At 54.6% G+C, this 23,375-nt stretch overlaps 8 protein-coding genes across 8 annotated transcripts in view; 4 read left to right on the forward strand and 4 right to left on the reverse strand.

Moving 5' to 3' along the window:
• Positions 1-1,356: 1,356 nt before the first annotated feature.
• On the forward strand, positions 1,357-2,575 carry TRAVEDRAFT_24769 (uncharacterized protein; the record flags this gene model as incomplete). Its single annotated transcript, XM_008046808.1, has 5 exons — positions 1,357-1,724; positions 1,793-1,957; positions 2,016-2,085; positions 2,143-2,177; positions 2,245-2,575. The coding sequence occupies 5 exons, from the start codon at positions 1,357-1,359 to the stop codon at positions 2,573-2,575; spliced, it is 969 nt and encodes a 322-aa protein (XP_008044999.1).
• Positions 2,576-4,752: 2,177 nt separating this feature from the next.
• TRAVEDRAFT_87815 (uncharacterized protein) lies at positions 4,753-5,328 on the reverse strand (the record flags this gene model as incomplete). The annotated part of the gene is made up of 1 exon (XM_008046989.1): positions 4,753-5,328. A coding segment is annotated over one exon (576 nt), but the record flags the coding sequence as incomplete, so codon positions are not given.
• A 3,488-nt stretch (positions 5,329-8,816) lies between these two features.
• Positions 8,817-9,531, reverse strand: TRAVEDRAFT_24770 (uncharacterized protein; the record flags this gene model as incomplete). The annotated part of the gene is made up of 6 exons (XM_008046809.1): positions 8,817-8,863; positions 8,959-9,036; positions 9,102-9,196; positions 9,257-9,258; positions 9,316-9,382; positions 9,452-9,531. 6 exons carry the CDS (start codon positions 9,529-9,531, stop codon positions 8,817-8,819), a joined length of 369 nt encoding a protein of 122 aa, XP_008045000.1.
• A 753-nt stretch (positions 9,532-10,284) lies between these two features.
• Positions 10,285-12,200, reverse strand: TRAVEDRAFT_24771 (uncharacterized protein; the record flags this gene model as incomplete). Its single annotated transcript, XM_008046810.1, has 9 exons — positions 10,285-10,334; positions 10,419-10,496; positions 10,572-10,651; positions 10,717-10,718; positions 10,783-10,849; positions 10,915-10,939; positions 11,553-11,630; positions 11,698-11,792; positions 12,118-12,200. The coding sequence occupies 9 exons, from the start codon at positions 12,198-12,200 to the stop codon at positions 10,285-10,287; spliced, it is 558 nt and encodes a 185-aa protein (XP_008045001.1).
• Positions 12,201-14,095: 1,895 nt separating this feature from the next.
• On the forward strand, positions 14,096-14,704 carry TRAVEDRAFT_24772 (uncharacterized protein; the record flags this gene model as incomplete). The annotated part of the gene is made up of 1 exon (XM_008046811.1): positions 14,096-14,704. One exon carries the CDS (start codon positions 14,096-14,098, stop codon positions 14,702-14,704), a length of 609 nt encoding a protein of 202 aa, XP_008045002.1.
• Positions 14,705-15,218: 514 nt separating this feature from the next.
• On the reverse strand, positions 15,219-16,747 carry TRAVEDRAFT_54069 (uncharacterized protein; the record flags this gene model as incomplete). Its single annotated transcript, XM_008046990.1, has 2 exons — positions 15,219-15,524; positions 15,590-16,747. The coding sequence occupies 2 exons, from the start codon at positions 16,745-16,747 to the stop codon at positions 15,219-15,221; spliced, it is 1,464 nt and encodes a 487-aa protein (XP_008045181.1).
• Positions 16,748-21,828: 5,081 nt separating this feature from the next.
• Positions 21,829-22,679, forward strand: TRAVEDRAFT_24774 (uncharacterized protein; the record flags this gene model as incomplete). The annotated part of the gene is made up of 4 exons (XM_008046812.1): positions 21,829-22,179; positions 22,202-22,435; positions 22,519-22,572; positions 22,635-22,679. The coding sequence occupies 4 exons, from the start codon at positions 21,829-21,831 to the stop codon at positions 22,677-22,679; spliced, it is 684 nt and encodes a 227-aa protein (XP_008045003.1).
• A 274-nt stretch (positions 22,680-22,953) lies between these two features.
• TRAVEDRAFT_32208 (uncharacterized protein) overlaps positions 22,954-23,375 on the forward strand; it is a 6,448-nt gene continuing 6,026 nt past the window's right edge. The window contains exon 1 of the mRNA XM_008046831.1: positions 22,954-23,373. Within this exon, the coding sequence (XP_008045022.1) occupies positions 23,030-23,302 (273 nt within the window). The 5' untranslated portion in view covers positions 22,954-23,029 and the 3' untranslated portion in view covers positions 23,303-23,373. The remainder of the gene's footprint in view (positions 23,374-23,375) is intronic.

Here is a 23,375-nt window from a genome sequence, read left to right on the forward strand (position 1 = left end):
CCCCTTTGAAACCTATGCGACAGTGGGTCAGTCCACGGATCGAACACTGTCCGAGGACGCTTACCCCGGGAGTACGACAAGCGAACGCAAAATGGGGGTCGCACCACGAGAAAGGGTGCCTCGCCGCCGCTCCAAGTGATCTTTGTTTCTCACATTGGCTGGCTGGCCGCGGAGCGGCCCGATCTACTTATTCCAAGTCAGAGGGGCGGTAACCGATGCCCCGGGGCCTATTACTGGCAGAAGGTCCACATAGCTTCGAGTGAACAGAACGAGTAGTAGTAGGATAAGTGCAATCCATCGTCGGACAGAGACACAGCGATATCCAGGGAGAGAGTGAAAGCAGAGTCCGAGTTGGCCGACCGCCGCGTCGGTTACGAGCGCCGATGGCGTCACGCGCAGGCTGAGACTCTGGCGCTTAACCGACACGCCTCTCTCGTTCGCGCACTCGAGGCACTCACTCCCTACTCGACGTCTCGCTCGCTGTAAAGAGGTAATTTGCTGCTGGTAATCAACACATTTGGGCTTATTATGTGTATTCGTTGCTTACTTCTCTGCTTGTATGGATGTTTGTCCTTGGCAGGCTCACACTGAACCACGCTTCTGACGAGCTCAGACGACCCTTGCACGGCCGCGCGCAACGCAGGACAACACCTTAGGCCTCCCTTAGGCCTCCTGGATTGTTCCAGCAGCGCATATCTGTCCCACGCTATTAGCATGATATACGAGTGGTGAAGTCGCTTTAAGTCCTGCGATATCTACTTCGTCGATATTTCTGGCGGTGACGATCTGGCTGCAGAGGTCTCCGCAGGTTCGCGTTCTCAGGGACCTTATGACATAGGCATGGAAGGATGCTACGGCAGATAGTTGTGCCTAGTCGTGTTGCCGCAACGCAAACGTGGCGTTTCCGCGGCATACGAACGGCGCAGGAGACGCTCCAGCCAACTCGTCGGTATTCACCTCCATATCTCGACTGGTCAAACTCCTCTGGACTCCGCGCCGTGTTGAGAATGAGGCAGCCATTCAACTTGCCCTACAAGCCACAGTTGAGTCGATCTTGAATACCGGTGTGTCCTTGTATGAGGGAGCTATCGTAAGTTTATCATCTTGTCTAGAGAAGTTGAGACTGACCCCGCAAGTCGACAGGATTGCTGCAAGTCGTTGAATGGCGCTCATTTCAGCACATCTTCCCTGCCTTCATCATGTCACCTCATGTGTCCACGCTCTCATCTGCGTGTCATGGCCCTGAGCCGGAGCAGACGAGACCCACACGCTGACGCGTAGGGCGTGGTTTAAATACGAACGCAAGATGCACTTCCCCACACACAGACATCGCGCACAATCGTCCATACGACAGCGATGAAGCTCCCCGTCCTGCTCCTCTCGCTCTCATTCGCCGCCTTCGCCAGCGCACAGTACAACTCGGAAGGCGGGCAACCTGGGCATCAGCAACGATTCGACCTCGCCGACGCGTCTCATCCCCACGCACAGTCCCCTGCACAGACCTTTCATCGCAGCGCGGAAGAACCCTCGCAGACAGCGCCTGCCGTCGCTTCGCTCTTCGAGAAAATGGGGGTCGACTTCACGGAGGCGGTACCCGAGCCTAAGGTCGAGTCGGCGTGGGACCCGCGCATCCCGCTCATCACAGACGAGAACTTCGACGAGGTCATCACCCACGAGGAGTTAACTCCCGAGGAGGAGACGGAACGCGTCTGGTTCCTCATCATGTACGTGGGCTCGAGGCTAAGCTGCTAGTCAGGCTGGGATCGGGGACTGATTGGGGCGCGTGCGGCAGCTCGATGCCAACGGGCAAGTACAGCGAGATCTCGCAGCTGGTCGACCAAAGCTTCGACGAGGCGCACAATCAAACCCTCGCCGCGGGCGATCTCCCACACGTCCGCTGGGGCCGCATAGACTACACAAACGCCACCTTCCTTACCACAAAGTGGGCCATCTGGTCGTACGTCACCATCACGCGTCCTGCTCGTCATCTCACAGAAAGTCTCCCTAATCCGCAGAAGGCCTTACCTGATCGTGGCCACGGACAGAGGCGAGACGCTGCGGTTCTACAAGGCAGACCGCGCGCACGTCACGCCCGAGCTCCTCCGGGAGTTGCTCACTGAGGGCCTCTGGCGCCACACCTAGCCGTGGAAGAGCGACTTCGCGCCTGGCGGATCGCGGTAAGCAGCCCGAGCCGCTCCCACTCCAGCTTCCAATTTTGCTGTGCTCACTGACATCCGCGCGCAGGGAGTGGGTGCTTCATTACTGCGCGTCCGGGCTTATGCACACGTCCCGCTTCGTGAAGCGCTACCCGCGTTGGCAGCTCCTCGTCGGGGCGGGCGCGATTGCGATGCTCGCCATGCGCGCGCGGCGAGCCGTGGGCCCTTCTACGGCTACTATGGCGGAGCACAGGCTGCAGGCTACCGAGGGGGGTACTTCGGAGAGCAGCTGCGCGACGGCGAATAGCAAGGCGCTCTTTGGCAGCACGGCGACTTCGACGGCGACGGCGAGCCCCAGCAGGGGGGCGACCTCGAAGGAGGGGAAGAAGGCGTTGACGTTGCAGAAGTTGAAGAGGTAATTTGGGGGCGGGGCGTGGTTGTGGTCTCTACAGGAACGCAAGGTCTCAATGTGGTCTTCCCGCGCATGTACTTCAATCGTTCGGGATGTATTACCTTAGTCCTTACGCCCAGTATGTCAATTCTCAAGACTGGATGCATGGCTCCATCCCTTTTACCTGTGCAATTGTCAACTCCTAGGGCGTCTCAAAGCGATGGTCAGTCCGGGTAGTTGGCAATGTGGAACACCAAATACACTTTTATAACATGATTGCCCCCCCATTGTGGAGTCAGATTGCTTCAAGCATGTACCTCCACACTACACCCATGACCAGCATATGACACGCATAGTCCACATTTGGTACAGCAATTCTCCCAACATCTTTGACTCTTGGGCTGTGACCTGTTTCACAGGGAAATTCTGCCAGAAGTGCGCGTCAGATGTCATCACACGTATCGATATACGAAGCGCACCTTCCACGATACACTACAATATACGTGCTCTGTCTCAAGCTATGCTCCATGGCGAGCGAGGTCAGCGGTGTATCGGTTGTCTGTACATGTCTGGTAAATGTCGCCAATCAGAGGCAGGCGAGAAACGACAAATAGATAATGCATACATTGAGGTCCATCGGGATTTCCAAATCTTGCAAGCAGTGCAGACACCCTCTGGTTCATGTCGTGCATTTGTGGCGCGCACTGCGAGGAGAGAGCCGCCACTTGCGCTCGAGTTCGGAGAGTGTCATTCTCAGGCCGTAGCCCCTTCAGCTTCACGCCCCTTCGCCTCACGGGTCGCCGGCGTGCATATTCATCGGCAACTGGAACACGAGTCTGGGCCACACCGTAGGGTTCGCGTGCGCTGGGCCAAGTGTCGCGCTCTGTCCGTTCTGGAGAGGAAACGTCCGCACCGCTCTCGATCGGCCTAGTGTACTGCCAGTATTCTTCCGATAGGTCAACGGCCAGCCAGAGGTGCGATGCATATTGGCAGGCTGGTCCTTCGAAGGGAAGCTCAAGTGCGATCCGGAGTGGTCGAATGATGCTGTCAAGGGTATGTTCTTCACGGTTTGCGTCAGATCGCACCGTGAATACCGCGTGGGCGACAGTGCGCCTGGAGGGATGGAGAGCTGATCGTCCCTCCCTGAGTGCGGATCCGGATCCAGGGATGCAATTACGATCCTCAAAGTTCCGGTCGACCTTCCAGGTATGTGGCGTACTGCCGAAGACCGGGAGAGAAATGTCGACTGGAGCAGAAGGTGTCAGTCGAGGCATACTTATCACTGGAGCATAACAGGATGTCGTCCATACCTTTTCCATCGACAGAGAAGAGCACCTCAGTGTTCTCGGGTTCCCGCGATATGAGGAGGAGACGCAACTCGAGAGCTTGCAGACCTTGTAGACGATACCCACCACTATCACTATGATGCATGAGTGTGGTCCTCAGGGAGATCACTCGCTCGAAGTATTCGACTCGTAGAGGTGAAGGGGAGAAACCCTGAGCACTGAGTGCATCGACACAGTGAGGCGCCAACTTGAACGTGACTCGACCGGGGCGGTTTCCAGGCCAGAGAATAATACCAGGAAGGTTACCGTCCGGTTGGAGGGACTTGGGGATTGAGGGGCTAGAACAGTGGTGAACGAGTAGTACTTCGACAACTTCCGGCTGGACGTGCTTCAGAATGGCCGATAACGCCCTCTTCCTTATGCTGACTGTGCGGTAGGCGCGATGCCCTTTCATACATGGAATGTGTGTTCCGATATGAGAGTTGCGGTCGTTTTTTCCTCCTTGTTGATGTTGGCACAGAGGGAGCGCAATGATGCCACCATACTCGTCTTGGCACTGTAGCATAGCCAGCAAGGACACCTCTCCGAGTCGGCTACACTCCCTGAGCTCCGCGCATGTACTTTGTGGAGATTCGAACATCAGCTCCCGAAGCGCCTTATGGACAAGTGGAACACGATCCAGGGTGACGCATAGAAGTCGCATACAAACACCCTCCGGAGTGAAGTTACAATGAATCGGCGGGACATTTTGGCCGCCTTTGAGGTGTAAGGATGTTGCGAGATGGGAGGGGGTGATGGGAGTTATGTCTGTGGTCCACGTGAATGAGAGTGGAGAGCTCGCAAGGAGAGCAGGAGAGTATTGTCCGACGCGGCCATGCCGGGTGCATCGGGCCAGAGACAACATCGTACAACCGCGCCCCCAGGCGAAAATGCTATGATCGGGGATGGTCCTGATTATCTCCTCTTGAAGACGATAGAACGCGTTCTCTCCCTCACCATATATCGGCGACATGTGGACGCCGAAGATACCCATCAGGCAGTAGGCCTGGTCCTCGAGGCGCGTCGTGCTTCGCTTCGCAGCCCATGACATCCTCCGCGCAACGCTGACCGATTCCAGCGAGACCCCTCCGGTAAGAACGTCGAACGCAACTCCAGTGACTTTCTGCAGAGTTTTAGCGAGGCCCTTCTTTGTTCCTAGGAAACTCCAGGTATTCGTCAAGAAGACTACGCGTTCGGGGGCGATAAGTTCCTGCAGCGTCCAGCCTCGAGTGTGCCAATGACTCTGAGAAAACCTGGAGATAGGGCTTATGGGGCTGTCGCCATCCGGGACGTCGGCGAGGTACACATAACACATGTCAGAGAGCCGATACCACTCGTACATAGAGTTTATGGCCTCGGAGAGCTCGGCGCTGCTCGTCTTGTCGATGCAGCATGCATCGTTCCATGCGAGACGGAAGCCGGCCTCGCGTGCGACTTTGCAGAATCCCTTGATCTTGTCTGAGAGCTCCGGGCGGGAGAAAATGGTACCAGCCTCATCGCGTTCAGGACTGGGAGTGTTGAGCGTATGGGGGGTGGGCCGCAACGTACATCTGGTGAATATCTTCGAGAATATCTTGGAGATGGGATGTATGGCAAGGTGTGATGGAGGTTCCTCGCGGCGGTCTTCCTTCACAGCTGCTTGGATTTTCCGGATATCGTCGTACGACTGCTCGCCGCCATCTCCAGGACCGCGCCAGACGTGGGATAAGATAGCGTACGTGACATATCTCGGATCGGGGTGCCATTCAAATTCACCCGTCCAGGTGTTCAAAAAGCGCGGCATTCTATGAGAAGCGATACCATCAGCTAAGCAACTGTGTAATTTTCGTGCAGTGAACGATTCTAATACATACCTTGATTGACCACGCTGAGGCAAATCGAACGCTTCACCAGTCGATTGAAGATGTAGCGGAGGGGGGAAGGGCTGACGACGTGCCCGGTACGTGTGCCAGATGTGTTGGGACTATGCCCCGCTATCTTTATGCTCTCGCCGAAAGCCTGACACTAGCCTGCATTCTGCCGCCTGCAAACCGCGTGTTTCTCCTCGTTTCAGAACGTGTGAGATGTGAGATGAGGCACGACGGGACCGCGAAGCCGGTGCGAATCTGTGGATCTGCCGAAAGCTGCCGATGTACCGCCCGAGTGCTGCTCATTAATTCCCGGAACGTGTAAGGAGCCTGCTCGAAAATCTCCTAATCAACATGTACATGGCCGGTATACGAGAAGTTCATATGCTGACCAACCCTCCCAGACGAGCTCGTAGAGGATATGCGGGATCGTGAGCGCGTAGAGAAAGGTCCGAGTTAGAGAGGAAGTGGACGGGGGAGAGAGGAGCGCTAAACCATGGTACCCGTATAGGAGTGTCTGGGCCTTGGATGAGCTTCATGATCAGTATACCGGAAACGCAGTGCAGTGCGGGGCGTGTACACCATAACCGTTTCGTGCCCGGCAAACTGAGCAGGGTCGAGGGTTCACGTTCTTCATCCGGACTCACCTAGAATGCAAAATACTGTGCTGCATCCAGTCAGGCCGCGTCGGAGGATCTGCGTTATAGCCTCTGAATCGTGCTTGGGAGCGTGTTTATATGCCGTGCATCCCGCCACATGGCGCAGACCGGATGGACGAGCTGGCGAGGAGAGGGTGTACATCGAAGAGCATGGAGAACAGGGCGCGATACAAACACCTTGGAGTTTTACACGACGAACTCAGTCCCCGCCTAGTACAATAAGGAGATATAGCAATGGATGTACTTACCTGGACTCTGGCTCATATATGAGTGTCCAGTGAGTCTTGAAGGGGCTCGGTCTTCTATCTGCCTACCTTTGTGTATTCGTGCCACACGTCCACTCGTGTTGTGCCCTTCCGTGTAATCGTGTTGCCTTTTTTTCTATGCGTTCTGGATGCCTTCGATATACCCTGGGCACAAAAATGGCGTAGCACAGAATGCTGCTCGATGGTGATTCGCATACCGAGTGCTCATTGGTACCTCCATAGGCTGCACCTCCGTATGTCTCTTGATCTCTTGAACTACATCAGTCTTTGGAGTGCGATGGAAGCATTTTAATTATCAGACATACGTCGTATGTGCTTACCTAAATTTTTTAAGCCGAGCAGATGACCATGATTGTTTATCCTGCTCGAGCGTCGACGTCTGTCGCCGGGGAGTATCGATCAGATTGAGGTGCATGACAGCACTGAGGTATCGACCGCAGGAAGTCTATAGGGTCGAGCGAAATATAAGAACGACAGACAGTGAAAGATTGAGAGCCGAAGAAGCAGCCGGGGATATGGGTTGACATGGACATCCAGAGGAACAGCGACTGCAGGCGAGCGAGCGCAGGCCCGCGAGAAGAAGCAAGAGAAGAAGGGCAGAACTCCGAGTTGGCCGACCGCGTCGGGTGCAAGCAATCTCACTTAGCTTTGCACTTTAAGCTAACTTTTTTCACTTACGCTAACTTAAGCGCACTTACGCTCACTTTATGTGGCGAAGTGAGATTGTTCACTTCGGCTCACTTATGCAAGTGCTTTCACTTCGCCGACTATACACTTTGTAGACGTCCCTACGACGAAGAGTTCACGGAGGGAACCTTTACGGATAGGTATCTATGCACTCGAGGGTCGCTCTAGGGCAGCGGCACACTGCTCCGCTGTTCATTCGCTCGATTTCAGCCTCTTACGAGATTACGAGAAAGGGCGCCCAAGTGAGGCAAAGTTAGATGAAGTGAGCGAAAGTCATGATACTATAGCATAGTACTCGCAAGTACAAATATATAGCATAACTATTACAGGTATCGAGCGAGAGGTCATAGCTTACTAGTTTACTTCATGGTCATGGTTGTGGTCGTGATCGTGATCGAGGCGGGTGCGGCCAAGGTGCGGCGAGTGCGCCCGAGGCATGCGAGTAGCACACCACGCGGCAGCGATGGCCGTCGTTGCATACTCAGTCATGGCGTACGTGAAGGCGGGCGCAAGTGTTTCAGCGGCTGTGGAGGCGGTCGGGCGGGAAGAGGCGGCGTCAGTTGCGGTGCTGGTGCTGTACACGGCGGCGGAGGGCGTATACTTACAACGGAGTGGGGCATGCAAGTTCCCGGAAAGCGTACTAGTTCTGTGGTGCTGCATCTTTGGATACCAAAGCTCGAAGAATGCTGCAGAGACAAGGGCGGCGGTGGCGGAAGTACTTGAGTAGGTAGCAAGCAGTGCGGGCGAGAGGTATCACTAGTACCTAAGGACTAGCGACAGGACCGTAACAAAGAACACGATGACGAGATGTATCAGGCGAATGATACGCAGGCAGGCAGGATAGATGACACAAAGGCGACACAGAAAGAAGAGCTACTAGTAGGACGGCGGCATAAGCATGGTGCAGAGCCGGTGAGCTAGTAGTAGAAGCGAAAGTGTCGGAGTATGAAAGTGAAGTGAATGCAAAGTGAGCGCCTTCTAACTGGTAGACGCTAAGTGAGCAAAGTGAATTGAAGTGAGCACTTCAAGTAACTTTATATCTCCTCAAGCGCCGACGGTTAACAATCTCACTTAGCTTTGCACTTTAAGCTTGGCAAGGCCAGAGCTCGGCGCTAAAAGCCGGCATGCCTCTCGCCGCTGCGCACACTTGCACCTGCGTCTGCTCGACGTATTGCTGTCCCTTGTCCTTTTCGCCAATTTGTCTTCTTCTCATATATTTGCATAATTTTGCGCAATGTCTGCGGGTCTTCCTGCCTCGTGCGATGCAGGTCGTAGAGTAGGGTCACACGCTAAATCCAGTCGTATGAGTTCTTGTTGTGTGCAACCAGTCGCAACCGCTACAGCCGTGCTCAATCCGGTGAAGTTTGATAGCGGTCGTGGCTCGCGTACAGAGAGTATTACTACAAGGTGGGCCAATTGATACTGTATCGTTTCTTCAGATGACCGCTAGCAAGCTAATGACTGCTCGTAGACTTCGAAAATCATTTATATGTTCCAAAGATCCATTCCGCACGTATCCGAGCCGCGCGTAGCTGCTCAAACGAGTGTGCAGTTGAGAGCTTTGGAAGTTCAAGCGCGTCGTCAACAGTGCCACGGACGGCAGCATCAGTGAAACACATCGACTCACTTCCAGGCTGAACGAGGAATAGTCCGGTCTCAGCAACTTCTCCGGTAGAGTCGACGAGCTCGAGGGAGACCAGTGTGCCTGTTTGCGTAGTCATGTTGTCAAGGAGGACAATTTTTCAAGCATAGAATGTGACGGTCACGCACGGGAGAGGACATTGGTCTGCCAGAGAAAGTCGGTCGAGCCAGCGGGTATGTTTGGGAACTCCTCGACCGGCTCACGATTTCCGCCGCTTTGGATTCTATCAAATCATCGGTAATTGAGACGACGGCACACGAATAGCGCAATAGTTGTGACTTACACCTGTTGGAGAAAAAGCGCCGAGTGAGCGAATGTAGAGCATGAACTGGAGAAACGCACCAGGATGAACGGGCCTTCACCCCCCGACCAGGTGATAAGTGTCGGCACACACTGCGTAAAGCCATCCCTGTGGGCAGAGACAGATATCAGCGTGGGCACTATTCGCGATGAGGCCGTTAGGACGTTATAAGCTTACGGCTCGTTTATTGCGAACGGTCCTCCTGCCAATGTGCATACGGCGAGCCCAATAACGACGGTAAGGGCCCTAGAGAACATGGTGTGCGAATTCTGTGTGAAAAGGCAGTTGATGTCGACGAGTCGGAGGTCTGCACCTCCCTGCCGATATCTCGTCCTTCTTATATCATCGAAATAAGCTGCGCTACGGGCTCTTCTATTTGGTTGAGCGGCTTGTTCACCGCGCGAATGCAACTATGAGCCGTAAAATCTAGCGAGTCAGAAGTGTTCTCGCGCCGGAGGTGCCAACACCAGTCTCACGGGTGCCTATGCCCGCACAGAGGAAGCCCTCAAAGCGGCAAACCCAGAGATCGCAGTGCGTCAAACTGCGAAGTGTGGTTGTACGGCGCGTGTTGACTCTATAGGGCGTCGTTGAGGTTGTATTCTATGCCCTCATCCACGGCGCGGCTGGATGTTAAAGTGAGCGCGCGGATACATGGGCATACCGGAGTCTCCTCTGCCGGCGAAGCCATTCCGATTCATCACGGAATATGCAAAATGACCGCCCATCCATGTCACGAAAGGTGCTACAAGGAGCGTCTTGGGTCTATTTGGAGATTGAGCGCAGGGCCATGCCGCTGGTAAGAATACACGTACCTTTGGATGGGAGGCTCCGACCGGCGCATATTGCATGTCCCTCTTCGCTATCGTGCTCCATCGGAAGCTCAGACCCATGACTCAAAACTCATCACGCATATGATGGTAATGTTCACAGATTGCTACGATCGTGTTTTCGGTCGCAGCAGGCAGAATTCCTCATATATTGATGCAAATAATCGCCTACTACTGTCTTGCTTACGTCCAACCCAGGACCAGACTGGATCCGATCCTGCGACTGCGCAGACCTACACGAGTGTGCAGTCGTCCGCTTTGTCCCAGGACGTCAGTACACACAGCTGCACTACCCAAGGAGGGACATAAATACTCACAGCCTGGCTGAATGACGAACATCGCGCTCTCGGCGACCTGCCCCGTGACATCGTGCAACAGGATTTGAAATTGCTCGCCTGTACCAGACCGCACGACACCCACAATTCAGAAACTGGCCGCCCACGAGCATAGTGAACAACACGAAGACGTACCGGCGGGGACATTTGTGCTCCACGTGAATGTGCGCGAGTTGACACCGAAAGACTCGACATCAACATGGCCCCTCTGGAACCTATACGGCAGGGGGTCAGTCCGAGAATTCGAGCGCTGCTCGGGCAGTACGGGTGGAGCGCTCACTCCTGTAGTACGCATGGCGAGAGGTTAGCAGATGGTTTGGAAGGGGGCGTGGAACGGGCGACGTACCAGAAGGAAGGGTGCCTCACCACCGCTCCAAGTAATCTTTGTCTTCTCACATTGGATGAACTCAGATCTGTTTGAGATTAGAGAGGTCAATATAAGCCTCGCACGACCCATACCCGCATACAAAGGACGTACGGTGTATCGATGGTGAATGGAGACGCTGTACTCCGAGCGAGGATAGAAACAGCGAGTGCGACCGTAACAGCGAGGGTGCTTGCAAGCATGTCGTAGAGCAGCGTACAACGTGTCGAATTCACAGTTGATGTTGAGGCCTGAGGTCTGTGGTCTTGAAGCCTGCAACTGAGACTATGCGCCGTCCTTATGACCCTGGTCAGTGTTAAGCGCTGCACCATCAGCGCAGGCGAGAAGGCCCTGCCGTAGTGATGATAGCTGACGGCGCTAGCGACTACGTGCTACGCGGCCTCAACTCCGCGTACAAGGACAAGTCGCGGAAAAGGAGAAGGTCTATAGAATCCGAGCGACCCCCTCGGCAATCTGGCCCAAGCTTTGCGCCCACGCTGCGTTGTTCGGGAGGCATGCTTGCCGTTTGGGAACGATACACGATCCAGGAAATGAGCGTACTCGACATTTACACATTCGTTCCGCACAGGAGCATCCGGGCAGAGATCAGTCCGGACGTATCGCGGGATGGTGCACTCCCGCAGCTGGTCCACGTCCCTGCCATACTCAGACGAGGGTGCAATCGTCGTCTGGTAAATGCCCATGCGCGTCAGTCATCGCACCGCGCCGCGATGTAGGATACATGTACTCACTCCCCGGCTGGATGGTAAACGGTGCGCTCTGGGCGACAAACCCGGTTGCGTCGATGATGAGACAGCTAACGGATGTACCTAGAAGGTCATGCGTTAATCCGTCCGCGTCTGTAACACCAAAGCCAGTAAGCGATGCGTGACATACCGGCCGCGATGTTCGTGCTCCAAATGAACGACTCCGGTTGGCCGGAGCGGCTTCCAAAATCTTCGATGGCTTCACCAGAATTAGCGTCCAGGATTCTGCGAAGTGTGTAGAGCCGAAGCGGGATTGTGAGGAGAGGACATGTGAGGAGCGCCGGAGCCGTTGCTCACTCCTGTTGAAACCCAAACACCGTGTGAGAAAGCCGCAGCGGACGAGTTCACGCGGTAAGAAACGTACCAAGAAGAACGGGGCTTCGAGAGGGTGGACGTTGAGTCATCCGGGGGTGGTAACGCTTAACGACATACACTCACCTTCTCCGCCGGACCAGACGATGAGCGTGGGGACGCACTGCGTAGCGTCCGTCCTGGCGGGACGAACAGTGGTTAGGACACATACACCTTTGTAAAAGCACTCGATACGTACGGCGTATCGATCACCAAGGGCCCCGATGCCCAGGCGCACGCGGTAAGCGCGAGAACAGCGGCGAGGGTCTTGGAGAGCATCATTCTGCAATTCAACTAGAGACTATGTATCGAGTGAGTGTTCGAGAAGAGCGACGAGGGTGAAGTGCGTACCTTCGACGCCTCCTTTCTGGTACTTATACCGTTAATGACGCTTCACAAACTGCGCTATAGATTGACATATCACTGCAGCAGGTCCTTGACAGCGCTATTGCTATACACACTGCCGTGCGCGACCATGCTTGGCGTGGAGTCCACTGCGAACAGCTATGTTTAGGCAGGAGTCGTTCCTCCTCCCGGAGCGGACGCAGGAACCCACACCACGGAAGCTCTGAAGACTACCTACGGAGCGATCGCAGTGCATTCCGCACACACGCTGCCAATCAGCAGGTACGTCTAACATTGGTCACCGCTATGATGCGGCGCCAAGGTCGAGTACTTACTATGACTATACCCGTGGTGTTGACGCGACCGAGACGCACGTAGGCGTAGGAACACCAAAACCTTCCTTGAAGATGAAGGCATACACCTCGGTGGATGTGGGAACGCCTGCGGGCGTATAGGTATGGAGCGGCTACCGCTCCTCCGGCAAAAGGTATCTGTGCTCCAGACGTCAGCTCATCTCGCAATCCTTATGTGCGACGCACATACCCATGGGCATGATAAGAGTGGTTCTCCGTCACCGCACATCCCGCCCGTCGTGTGACCCATCGACGAACGGTCCACGATGTACGCGTCCGTGCTCAAGTGCACCAACGCTACAAAGCCGCGTCCCGTGCCGAGCGCACCGTACCGGATTCATGCACGGCCGCGAACCTGAGCGCCACATCCCTACAATTGATCGTGTAGAAGTGGCATAGGCCAGCGAGAATGGTCTGCGTGAAGGCGCCACACGCAGACATGTGCGTATTGCCTCCGTACGCAGGCTTGGAACCCGGCGAATCTAGTCCAGAAATACCTGGACGGTGGCTTGCAGGTCCGCGGGGCCATTGGCTGTGGGCGAGAATCTACTGTCAATGCGTGCTTCGAAAGGGAGACAAATTTGGCTTCATGAACGTACTATGTCCTAGAAACAAAGTCGTGTAGTGGTGCAATTTGTCTTGCGGAGGGACATGTAGTTATAAGATTAGCACAAGCTACCATCTGTGGTAGAGTTCGGAGAGTGTCCGAAAGGAAACGCAGGAGAGATTTCTGAGACGCAGAAGCTTGCCTTGAAGCACGGCGTCGTCTGAGCATACAGAAGTCAGATGCGCCATGAGCGAAGTCGGAGACAAGCTTTGAGCCGCACAGGGCAAAGAAACAAAGCCAGTTCGCATGTCAGAGGGTGAAGACTATGTTTCCAGACGTCGACGACCCCGAAGCGTGGTAGCAGGAATCAAGAGAGGAAAGGGAGCTGTCGATGAGCAGAAAGGGCTGACGTAATGACGTTAGGGCAGGCGTTCTCTATGCTCGCGGGTACTCCATCGCGAGCGCTCGGTAACAAGTACTTACTCTTACGCTCTTCTGACACTCACGCTATCCTCGGAACACGCAAAGCCCGAACGAGCTCTATGTCTGGGTCATGTAGATCTCTCAGCGTGCAAGCTCCAAGTACGGGAGGCTCTACCTCTTTCCCATCTCGCGAGATCATGAAGGTATGCTGCTCAGGCTCATCGAGTCACTGCCGACTACTTACTGTTACTGTTAGTGCTTGACGTCCGTAGTGCCCGCGCAGTGCTATGTTTATATGTAGCCGGCTGGAAAAGTGGTCTCTAAAGCTTGCCTTCTTGTAATCGCCCCCCCTCCTGCTACGCGCGTCGGACGGCCACGTGCTTCCCCATCATCGCGCATGATTACGACATAGAAACCGCCAGCGGAGAGGCGCAAGCAGAGCAAGATCCTCCCTTGAAAGCCGCTGCCGTCTAACTTTCGTCACACAGCGAAGCGCACTTCAAGCTCCCATGGCCGCTCAACACGACCCCCCAAGGCGTGTTCTTCGCAGGAGAAAGCTACTCTGGCGTTACGGCTTTCCATGGACCTTCGTCGATGCATTCAAGCTCGCCCGCAGTTTAAAAGCGAGCGGGGCCGACATATGGCCGCCGCTGGAAGACGAATACGACATCGAGCGCGACTTCGACCCGACGTTGGCCGATAGCGAGATGAATAGCGAGGAACGCGGCAGCGACGAGATGACTCGCGCCGTCGACGTCCTCGAGTGGGGCATCCTCTTCCTGGAACACAATACCCAGGTCGATCTGCGAATGAACAAGCTACCGACGGTGCACACCGGTGTGACGGGCACGATCCGGCGTCAGACGGACGTCTTGCTTATGGGCAGCACTCGCGCGCGGAGGCTCACGGAGATCAATATGGAGGACTTGCGGAACGCTGGGAAGATCGCGGACGACGAGACTTTGGCTGCGCTTTCGAAGTATCTGGGAGAGCCGCGGTGGTTCCCGGACTGGAAGTCTTTGAAGAGGAAGGGTCTCCTTGACTTTATGGAGAGCGGCGAGTACCAGCCTCGGGCCGGGATCATTGTGCCTCCAACCGATTCGGCCGCTAGCGTCTAGGTAAGCTACAAAATGCATCCATGGCGATTCTGGTAGCGCATTCCATTCTTCTTACAACTGTTTCTACATTACAGGCACGGTTCCAAGAAGCATGAGAGGCGGATCTGTCTAGTCCAAGGAACGAGTAGGTCAGTGCAGTACATATGTATCGAATCATGCCCAGCTCACGAGCATGATTCTACTGTAGGTCCTGCGGTTACTTCCGTTAATCTGTAGCCTTCTGCACTTACGTGCGCGGGCGCGCGAACGAAGTATGCATGGAGAGATGTAGTTGATTCGCGTACGTACACAGCTGCCTCGTTTGCCCGACACCGTGCCCTGCCCCATCACACGTCTTGGCGGCACGACATTGTGAGATATACTTCGCATCAATATCTATGTTCCCGCCTGTACATGATACTAGTAGCCGCCTCCAACGGTGCCGTCTCCGATCCAACATGACAGCCCCAGATTATCCCCAAGATGATTACAGACTCGGACATGGTGTTGACATTTCACTGCAGTGTTCGCGAACTCACGCACCATCATACGCTGGCGGAGCCTCGATTTGTTGGGCATGTTGTTGGTGCTGCCGTATCCGGGCCACCTCCTCCCGAAGCGCCGCCATCTGCTCCACCAACCGCTCTCCAAACCGCGGGATTGACGGGTCAGAAGCCATGCGCTGCGAACGATCCTCCATCTGCGCATACCGCTCCGCCGTGCCGGGTTCAGCCTCGGACGCGGGAAGAGGGCGGCGGGGAGCCGGAGGGGTATGAGGAGACCTTCGTGCTTCGGTGGTCTTTTTGCCTGTGTCTTGATAACGGAGTGACGTCGGTGTGTGCTGGGTGCGTATCGACGAATAAGCGTGAGCATTCAGACGGCTGTGGATATCTGTGTAGAACTTACGTATAGGATTGTTCCGCGCCGCGATGGAGAAAATGGTGTCTCCGTCGCGGACATGATGACCGAAGCAGACGTATCGACGTCATCGGGCAGCGCAACGTTCTCGGGTTCCGCTACGTCAAGGTTGGACGGTCCACCGTTGTCAACGTATGGGTCTTCGGAGGACTCCTTGAATCGCGCGGAGGAGCGGGGGAGAGTCGGGAAGAGGTCGCGGGGGAGGGTATCTCCGATGGATCTCCCTCTGGCGTTGACGGTAACCATCCTAGGCGTCTGCCGAAGAACTTCATCTCCAGTGATTGGGCCACGGCCATGAGCGCGCCTGCGGCGGACAACATAAAACGTCGCAAAGAGCACGATCAAGAGGACACCACCTCCGACCGCGCCCCCGATGATAGCGGCACCTCTATCCGTGGGATTGGCTCTGAAGTTCGTACGCCGCGACTGAGGGGCGCCCTCCGCCGATGCAGTTGCAGTTGAACTTGCTCCGAACGAGGACACCCAGTGAGAGGAAGAGAACTGCGTAAACAATGAGGAAGGGGATGTTTGTGGCGAGGGAGAAGTTGCAGATGAGAACTTGGTCGAGGACGGGGTGTCCGTGATCTGTTTAGAGCGCGGTGGGGGGGAGGAGCTCGTAGGGGATGACTGAGGGGGTGACGACGTAGGTGCGGGGAGTCCCTGAGTGACTCCCTCAGGCACCGTCATCTCGAAGCAGTCGAAAATCAGGACGGACGCCTTTGTAGTTGCCATCTGCATGAGGACCGTGTGTTCATGGTCGACAGAGAGATTGCTACCGCCCGGGGGGAATCTCGCCAGGGACACAATAAAATCACTGCTGCTCGAGGGATCATATGAGTACGGGGGCAGCGCCAACCCATCCAGGAAGCAGATAATTTCTACGTGGCTGGTGGGTGCCGTCGGGACCAATGGGGGGAGAAGTACATGAGCGACGAGGGAGGTGGCCGTGAATGTGAATGTGATTGAAGGGGGGACGGAGTCCAGTGCGGGGTCATATGTAGCGTAGTGCCATGTTTGATTGTTTAGTGCGGTAGGATTGGGTTTAATCGGACAGTTACCTCCGCACGTCGCGCCTTGGGCCCATTTATCTGAGGGGGAATATATGACGTTGGGAGAAGCGTCATCCACGAAGATTGTTTGGGGCATGGCACTGAACACAGAAGCTGCAAGGAAGAAAGAGTTTCGTGTCCAGAAGGTAAAGAGCGTGACTGGGGAATTTTTGCGCAAAGTACAAGTGGTAGTGGGGGATTCGAAGCAAGGGGAGTGCGCAGTCCTTCCTAAAAACCGGTCGGCGTAAGTTTGCAAGCTGTATTGATAGAGTTATTGACGAGAGATGTGTTCATGATTCCATCTATCTTTTGCATCTGTCCGTGTCCAGAGACGCATGGACAGCATCTCGATTTTGTAAACGCCACACTCAGAGCTGACGGAAACGGCTCAAGAAGATATCGCAACGGGAGGAAGAACCGTCTGTATTGATACTAATCAATATCTGTCATGATTGGGACAAGACCGGTACCCTTTTTGCATCGTGTACGTGCCGCTCTCGTGAGGAAGCGACACTGGTTCACCAGATCAAACAATGCGTGACTGCGCGGTACCAACCCTAGCGAGACGAAGAGGTGTCAAATCGCATGCCCCGATACAAGGGAACTGAGCACTCACAGAGTACTCAGCACGGATGGCTCCGCTGCGAAGGCGCACACGGTAAGTAACACATGGCCGTGAAGGTCCGGGTCTCAGAAAAATTGGTATCGGGGTTCTGCTAGAGAATGTGCGTTTGAGTTGCTCAGCAAGGGCTACGTGATAGATCGGGAGTGAACCTGGTCGTCCGATGATACACGAGTCCATATGCCGGAAGCTCTAAGAGCAGTCTATGTAGCGATCTAGGTGCATGCAGCACACGCGCTGGTAATGATGATTTCGGAGTAGTGCCTCTAACATTCGTCAGCGCTGCGGAGCATCGTTGTGGTCATGGCGGCACCCGCAGTGTTGTCAGGAAGAGGCCGCACAGCGGTCGAGGTATACGCCAAAATCTCTCGGAGGCAGATTTTCGGAGAGTTCCTATGATGATCGCGTTGTGAAATGCTATACACAGTCGTATTCAGAGTGTGATACGACGGGCGAATCAAGCGAGAGCGTACTATTGATTAAGTTGCCATTCAGACCAACGGGCACGCATCGAGCACCGAGACGCATATGTGCAAGACTTCCACATAATCTGTCACGATACAATGCCCGTCCTTCGACAGATGTCTGCGCGGCAAACGTCATCCCATACCTATCTTGGGGAAATGTGGGACGCCTACTCATGTATGCACACAAAACAGCCACGGAAACCTCGCTACATGTAAGATACTATGCGTGGCACATCCTTGCATTCAGCAATGGCTATAAGGGACATGACTAAAGGATGCACCGCTCGTAAAGGTCGGGATAATGAGGTACAGCCACGCGTCGGGCATCTTCTCGACATGATATCAGCTCACACCACCTTTTAGACAGGTGATTGTACTGCAAATGTGAGCCCATAGTACTCGCCCCGGACGCACGCACGCATCTAAATGGTACTCCGGATCATCGATCTTCGCGCAGCCTTTCCGTCGTGCTGTCCAAAGAGCAGTCCACGACAGTGCACGCGTCCGTACGCGAATATTGTGAAGCGCCAGTCCAGGCGAAGCATCCCATGCCGGATCTGCACGAGCCCCGTGAACGCGAACTTGAGCGGTGCAGCTCCATTACCGGCCGAGCGGAGGTCGTGTGGGGTAGAGACAACAGCCTGCATGAAATCGTCGCTTGCGGACGTTCACGTGTCGCGCGGCCGTACGCGTCCGCGAGGAAAAATGCACGCGTGTTCGCAGATGGGCCTGTGGGGATACAGGCGCGCAATGTCGTCCGCTGTGGACGCAGATCTAGCGTTGGCGTTCGCCTCGAGAACGGGACGAATTCGCGTCAACCAGCGCTAGACATACTTCGAAAAAAATGCACTAACCTTGATAGCTGACACATCAGCAGAACGCGGACTTTATTATAGCGGGTGGTAAAGGTTGTAATACTCTGGCATATCGGGAGGCTAATGTAAGTGCCTGTAATATCCTAGCATATGGGGTGGGAAGCGACAATGGCCTGCCTTCTTGGCCTATTAATTATAGTGGATGATAGCGTATTACCAGGAGCTTGTAAGACCACATAATACAATGTCCCTGGCCTGGCGAGTACTAAGTATACCGGAGCTCCGCGCGGCGGCAAAACCCCCTCGCGACTTGATGCGCCGATATTTGGCGCTCGTCTCCCAGTGGGGAGCCTCCCCATGACATCATCCGACATTGAGCTGTCGCTAATCGAACTCCGCGCTGTCTTCCATTCAAACCTCTACAAAAGTCGGCCGCGACGTCCTGTTGCTCTCTATCACCTTTCTCTCCTTTACCCCCATCATCACTGCTCTCTGACTGGCGACCTCTCGTCAACGACCGTGCTCGACCGCGACTAGACGTCTGCCTGTGCGGCGACAAACTTCACTACTTAGTGCCGAATCAAACGGTCCCAGCAAAGGTTCGTCGCCGCTCGCGGCTCAGTTCATTGAACCCCGATGTTCGTTCATCTAGTATAGTCTCTGCCATACCAGGTAAGTCCCTTCACGCTGTGGCTTGGGTTCCGTCGCGACTGCGGCTCTACTGCTTTTGCAGCATGGTCGAACATTGCACTCCGCCTTCTGTGCGCCCTCCGCTGGTGGGTCTTTCCGCCTACCAGTGCCTGCCCCCAACTGTTATGGGACTATATGCGCTCTCCTGCTCGCCGCCAACACTCCGTCGCTGCCGCATTACTTTTTGTCTATCAGCTCAAGTTGCTTTCGCTCACCCCTGCGCTGTCGCTATCTGTTATTAGTGCCGCTCCGCTGTCTAGTCCTTCCTCGCGCGCCCCGACCCCGGTCTTCAAGTCCCTTCACGTGTGCGCATGCCTCCCCGTCCTGAGGCTGATGTCTCTCGCGCGGTCGCGCGGGCATTCCACGTTCTCCCGACATCTCCCGCGCGTTCCATTCACATCCTGTATTCGACCGCATGTACCCGTACTATAGCTCGAATAAATTCATTATATCTATCATTTTATCGCAAGCGAGCAGCAAGCGGAGGGCAAACCGGAGCGAGCGCCGTAACGGCACCCGCTACTACTCCGTATGTATGACCATTGCAATACGCTCTTTACCCTATAGTTCCCGTCATGCCTTCTATACATTCACTCGATTGGCCGGAACACTATAGGGCATAGGTGTTATTACAATGGATTATGGAAGATGATAATAAACGGTTTCCTAGCAGTAATACACTGCCTTATTGACCCGGTATTACAGGCGATTATGAACCTTATAGGGCCCTATAGGGCCCTGTAATATCGGCAGGTGGTTTGCTGATGCATGTCGATACTCGAGACGTTGCCGGAGAGGACTGCTCATAGGAGAAACGGCGGGGTGTATCGCATTGCTGCCATCCAGCCGCAGAGAGGATCGTCTCGTACATCAAAGCACGACGGAAGAAAGGTCAGAAGATGAGATACTATAGAGGTGAACAATGTGTACGTTAACGTCGAGGGGAGGCCCAGCTGGGCGTCAGTACTTGATGGGACACCCGCCAGCCTCAGCGAGCCTGCCCTAATGCTATGAGGTCAGACTTTTCTCGTCATCGACTGCTCCCCTTCTCTTGCCGCCAGCATCTCCACCGTTCAGAAACATATTCCTCATCATCTGGTATATGCGATATGTCGCATATATTCTAAATTATATGGGGTATTTGAACGTGTTATGCTGATTCTAAGACTCAATCTATGCTCGTTTGTGTCTAAATTTAGTTGGACATGCAAAAATTGGAACGAGCTCTATGGCTGTGTCATAAAGCAGTTTGGAAGCTCCAAGTACAGGACACTTCCAGGCCCATTCAAGTTTCGCTTGAAAATGTGAAGGTATGCCGCTCATCGACCACTCTCCGTACGCTTGACGTCTCCGATACCCGCAGTCCTTTCCTCTGCACTTTTGGGAGACATAATTTCTACAACCTGTTCTCTCATCGTTTAAACAGAGTGCACCGCACCCAAACTCCACCCAGCCCAACTCGTCAATGCACATTCCTCGCAAAAACGGAGGCGACTCTGGCACGACGGATTTCTGTGAACCTTCTTCGAGGCATGCAAGCTCTCCCGCATGCTCAAAGCGAGCGACGCCGAATTATGACCGTCACTGGATAACAGATATGACGTCGAGCAAGGCTTCGATGCATCATTGACTGATAAGAAACTATCTAGTAGGTTCGCCGTTGGGCAGAGCTTGTCCGTGCCATGAGCATCCTCAAATAGAGCACCTACTTTCACAGAGTACCCAGATCAATCTCCAGCACAACTGCCTCCACAGTGGAGGGCACGGAGCGACTCAGACGGACGTCTTGCTCGTGGCTACCCCGCGCGCGCGGAGAGCCGCAGACATCAAGATCGAAGACTTGTGGATGAAGTTCGCTTCGCTTCAATAAAACTGCATCAAAGCGGAACGACCTTTTTGACTCCCTGTAGAGAGGAGAGTTTCAGGCTCTGGTCAGGATAGCCCTATCGACGCTGATTCGGCACCCAGTGTCAGATATGTAAGCTATGGGACGCAATACTGTTGGCGTAGTTTGTCATTTTATGGCTGTCTCTATTGTTCAGACGCAAATCAGAAATAAGCGTTCTGGCGGACATTGATGCTCAAAACAACGAAAAGGTCAGTGCAATGCGTATGTTTTCGAGTCAGACATGGTTCATGAACATATATCTCCAGGTCCTGCAGGCTGCAGTAAATGCCGCCAATCCATGCCCCCATACAGCTGCACTCTTCAACGCGCGGACTATGCATATAAATGTGTCTGATTCGCGTACGTAAAACCTTGCCTTTATCGACTTCGGGGCATGCTGCCTCTCGGTATACTCGTTCTCGCCCCCCATATCGCACCATATGGTGCACGCGTCCGTCCTCGCCGGCCCGCAAATGAACTCCGCATGAAGAGATGTTCGCGTACGTAAACTTCTGCCTCCTTTGCTGGACATCGCTCACGTACCCAGATGCCGTGGCAAGGCCGGTTCCGCGCTGAGCACCCCATTCCCGGGCCGCTTCCATCATGACAGCATAAATGTCGAGGGTACGCGAGCAGAGGTGCATCATCCCCGTGCACACTCCATCCTCTATCATCACACACACAGACCGAGCTCCCATGAACGTTCAACCCAATACATCCTCCTTCAAGATACCGAAGGAGGAACCGGTCTGGGTCCTCGGATACCCGTACAACATGCACGTTGCATTCAAGATCGCCCGCCGGTTTGGGAAGGAACTCAAAGGCCGCAAGGGATACCCGCCGCTGAAGGACGAATGGGACGTCTACCGCGACTTCGACGCAAACCTAGCAAACACACCGATCAGCTCCCCGTGGGGCAGCAAGGAAGGCGGGCGCGCGATGTCGATCTTGCGCTGGTCTGCGGACCTTCTGATGTGGGAGACAGGGGACCAGTGCATAGTCGACAGCCACACGAACGTCCACCGGCGACGGTCTACCAAGCAGAGAGTACCCCACAATGGTCATCGAGCTCATAGTCGAGAAGGCCTGGAACTTCAAGGACCTTGATATCGAGATATATCGAGCTGCGAACGAGCTCCCGGAGCAGGGGGTTCTCGATGTACTGCGGAAGTACTTGGGCAAGCCGCGGTGGTTCTTGTACTGGGGGTACATCGAGAGGAACAAGCTGCTTCCTGCTCTGCAGAGCGGCGCGTTTCAGGCTATGGTCGGAATGGATGTTGATCCCGCCTCTAATGATGCACAGGTCTGTTGGCTATTTTCCTATGTCCCCGAGCACAGTGGCGCCATAGCTCGATCAGGTTGCTTACCGATGAGGTTGACGTTTAGGTGGCACAGTCTTCCATGGATGTCGGGGAAACGGCTGCTACTGAAGCCGAGGAGGTCAGTTGAACGCAATTTTATCTCAAATATAGGCATTCTGACGAGCCCTGGTGTCAACACAGGAGCATGCCCGCGAATTCGCCAAGCTATCGATAACCGATGCTTGAAGTGACGCAAGTTACGCCGAGGCACGAGGTCGGGAGACATTTTGTGGAGAGCTTATGCCCCCATATGTGCATACTACCACGCACCAGTAAACGCAACGTAGAATAGGCCCACTATGTTCATTTCAGCTTTGGATGCGGCGCCGTGGACCCAAGCTCAACCTCCAACAGCGTCTTCTCTGACCCGACATGACGACACCAGATTATTCCCAAGACGATTATATATATGTAGTATCTGCATCTCACTGCAGGGGCTCGCGAACTCGCGCACCATCATGTTGAACTTCTGTGTCTACGGCTGTGCCGGACCGGGAGTGGCAGTGATAGTGGCTGTGCGTCTACCATACGCCAGCATGGACTTTCCTACTTACCATATACGTACATTCTTTTGTTCTGTACTTACTTGGCATCCTGCCATCCCTCCACATGATTCTGGTACGTTCTACGATGTTCCGGACTATTCTAGACAGCGTCCGGATTACTCGCATTACTCAGCCATGGACTATCTGACCTTATGTCGATTATGCTCCCTTACTCAGCGTTACTCATCGCTCAGTCAGCGTCCTCTGGACGTCACATGCTCTCTTCTTATACGCTTACTCATCGTCCTCCCCAGTAGTATATAAGGAGGACTCTGCAGGCCTCTGCTCTTCAGTCGTTCTCTCACAGACTGAAGAGTAAGTCCCACACTACCTATGC

This window comes from Trametes versicolor (genome assembly GCF_000271585.1).
Source record: "Trametes versicolor FP-101664 SS1 unplaced genomic scaffold TRAVEscaffold_15, whole genome shotgun sequence".
In the NCBI taxonomy this organism is placed as follows: Eukaryota; Fungi; Basidiomycota; class Agaricomycetes; order Polyporales; family Polyporaceae; genus Trametes; species Trametes versicolor.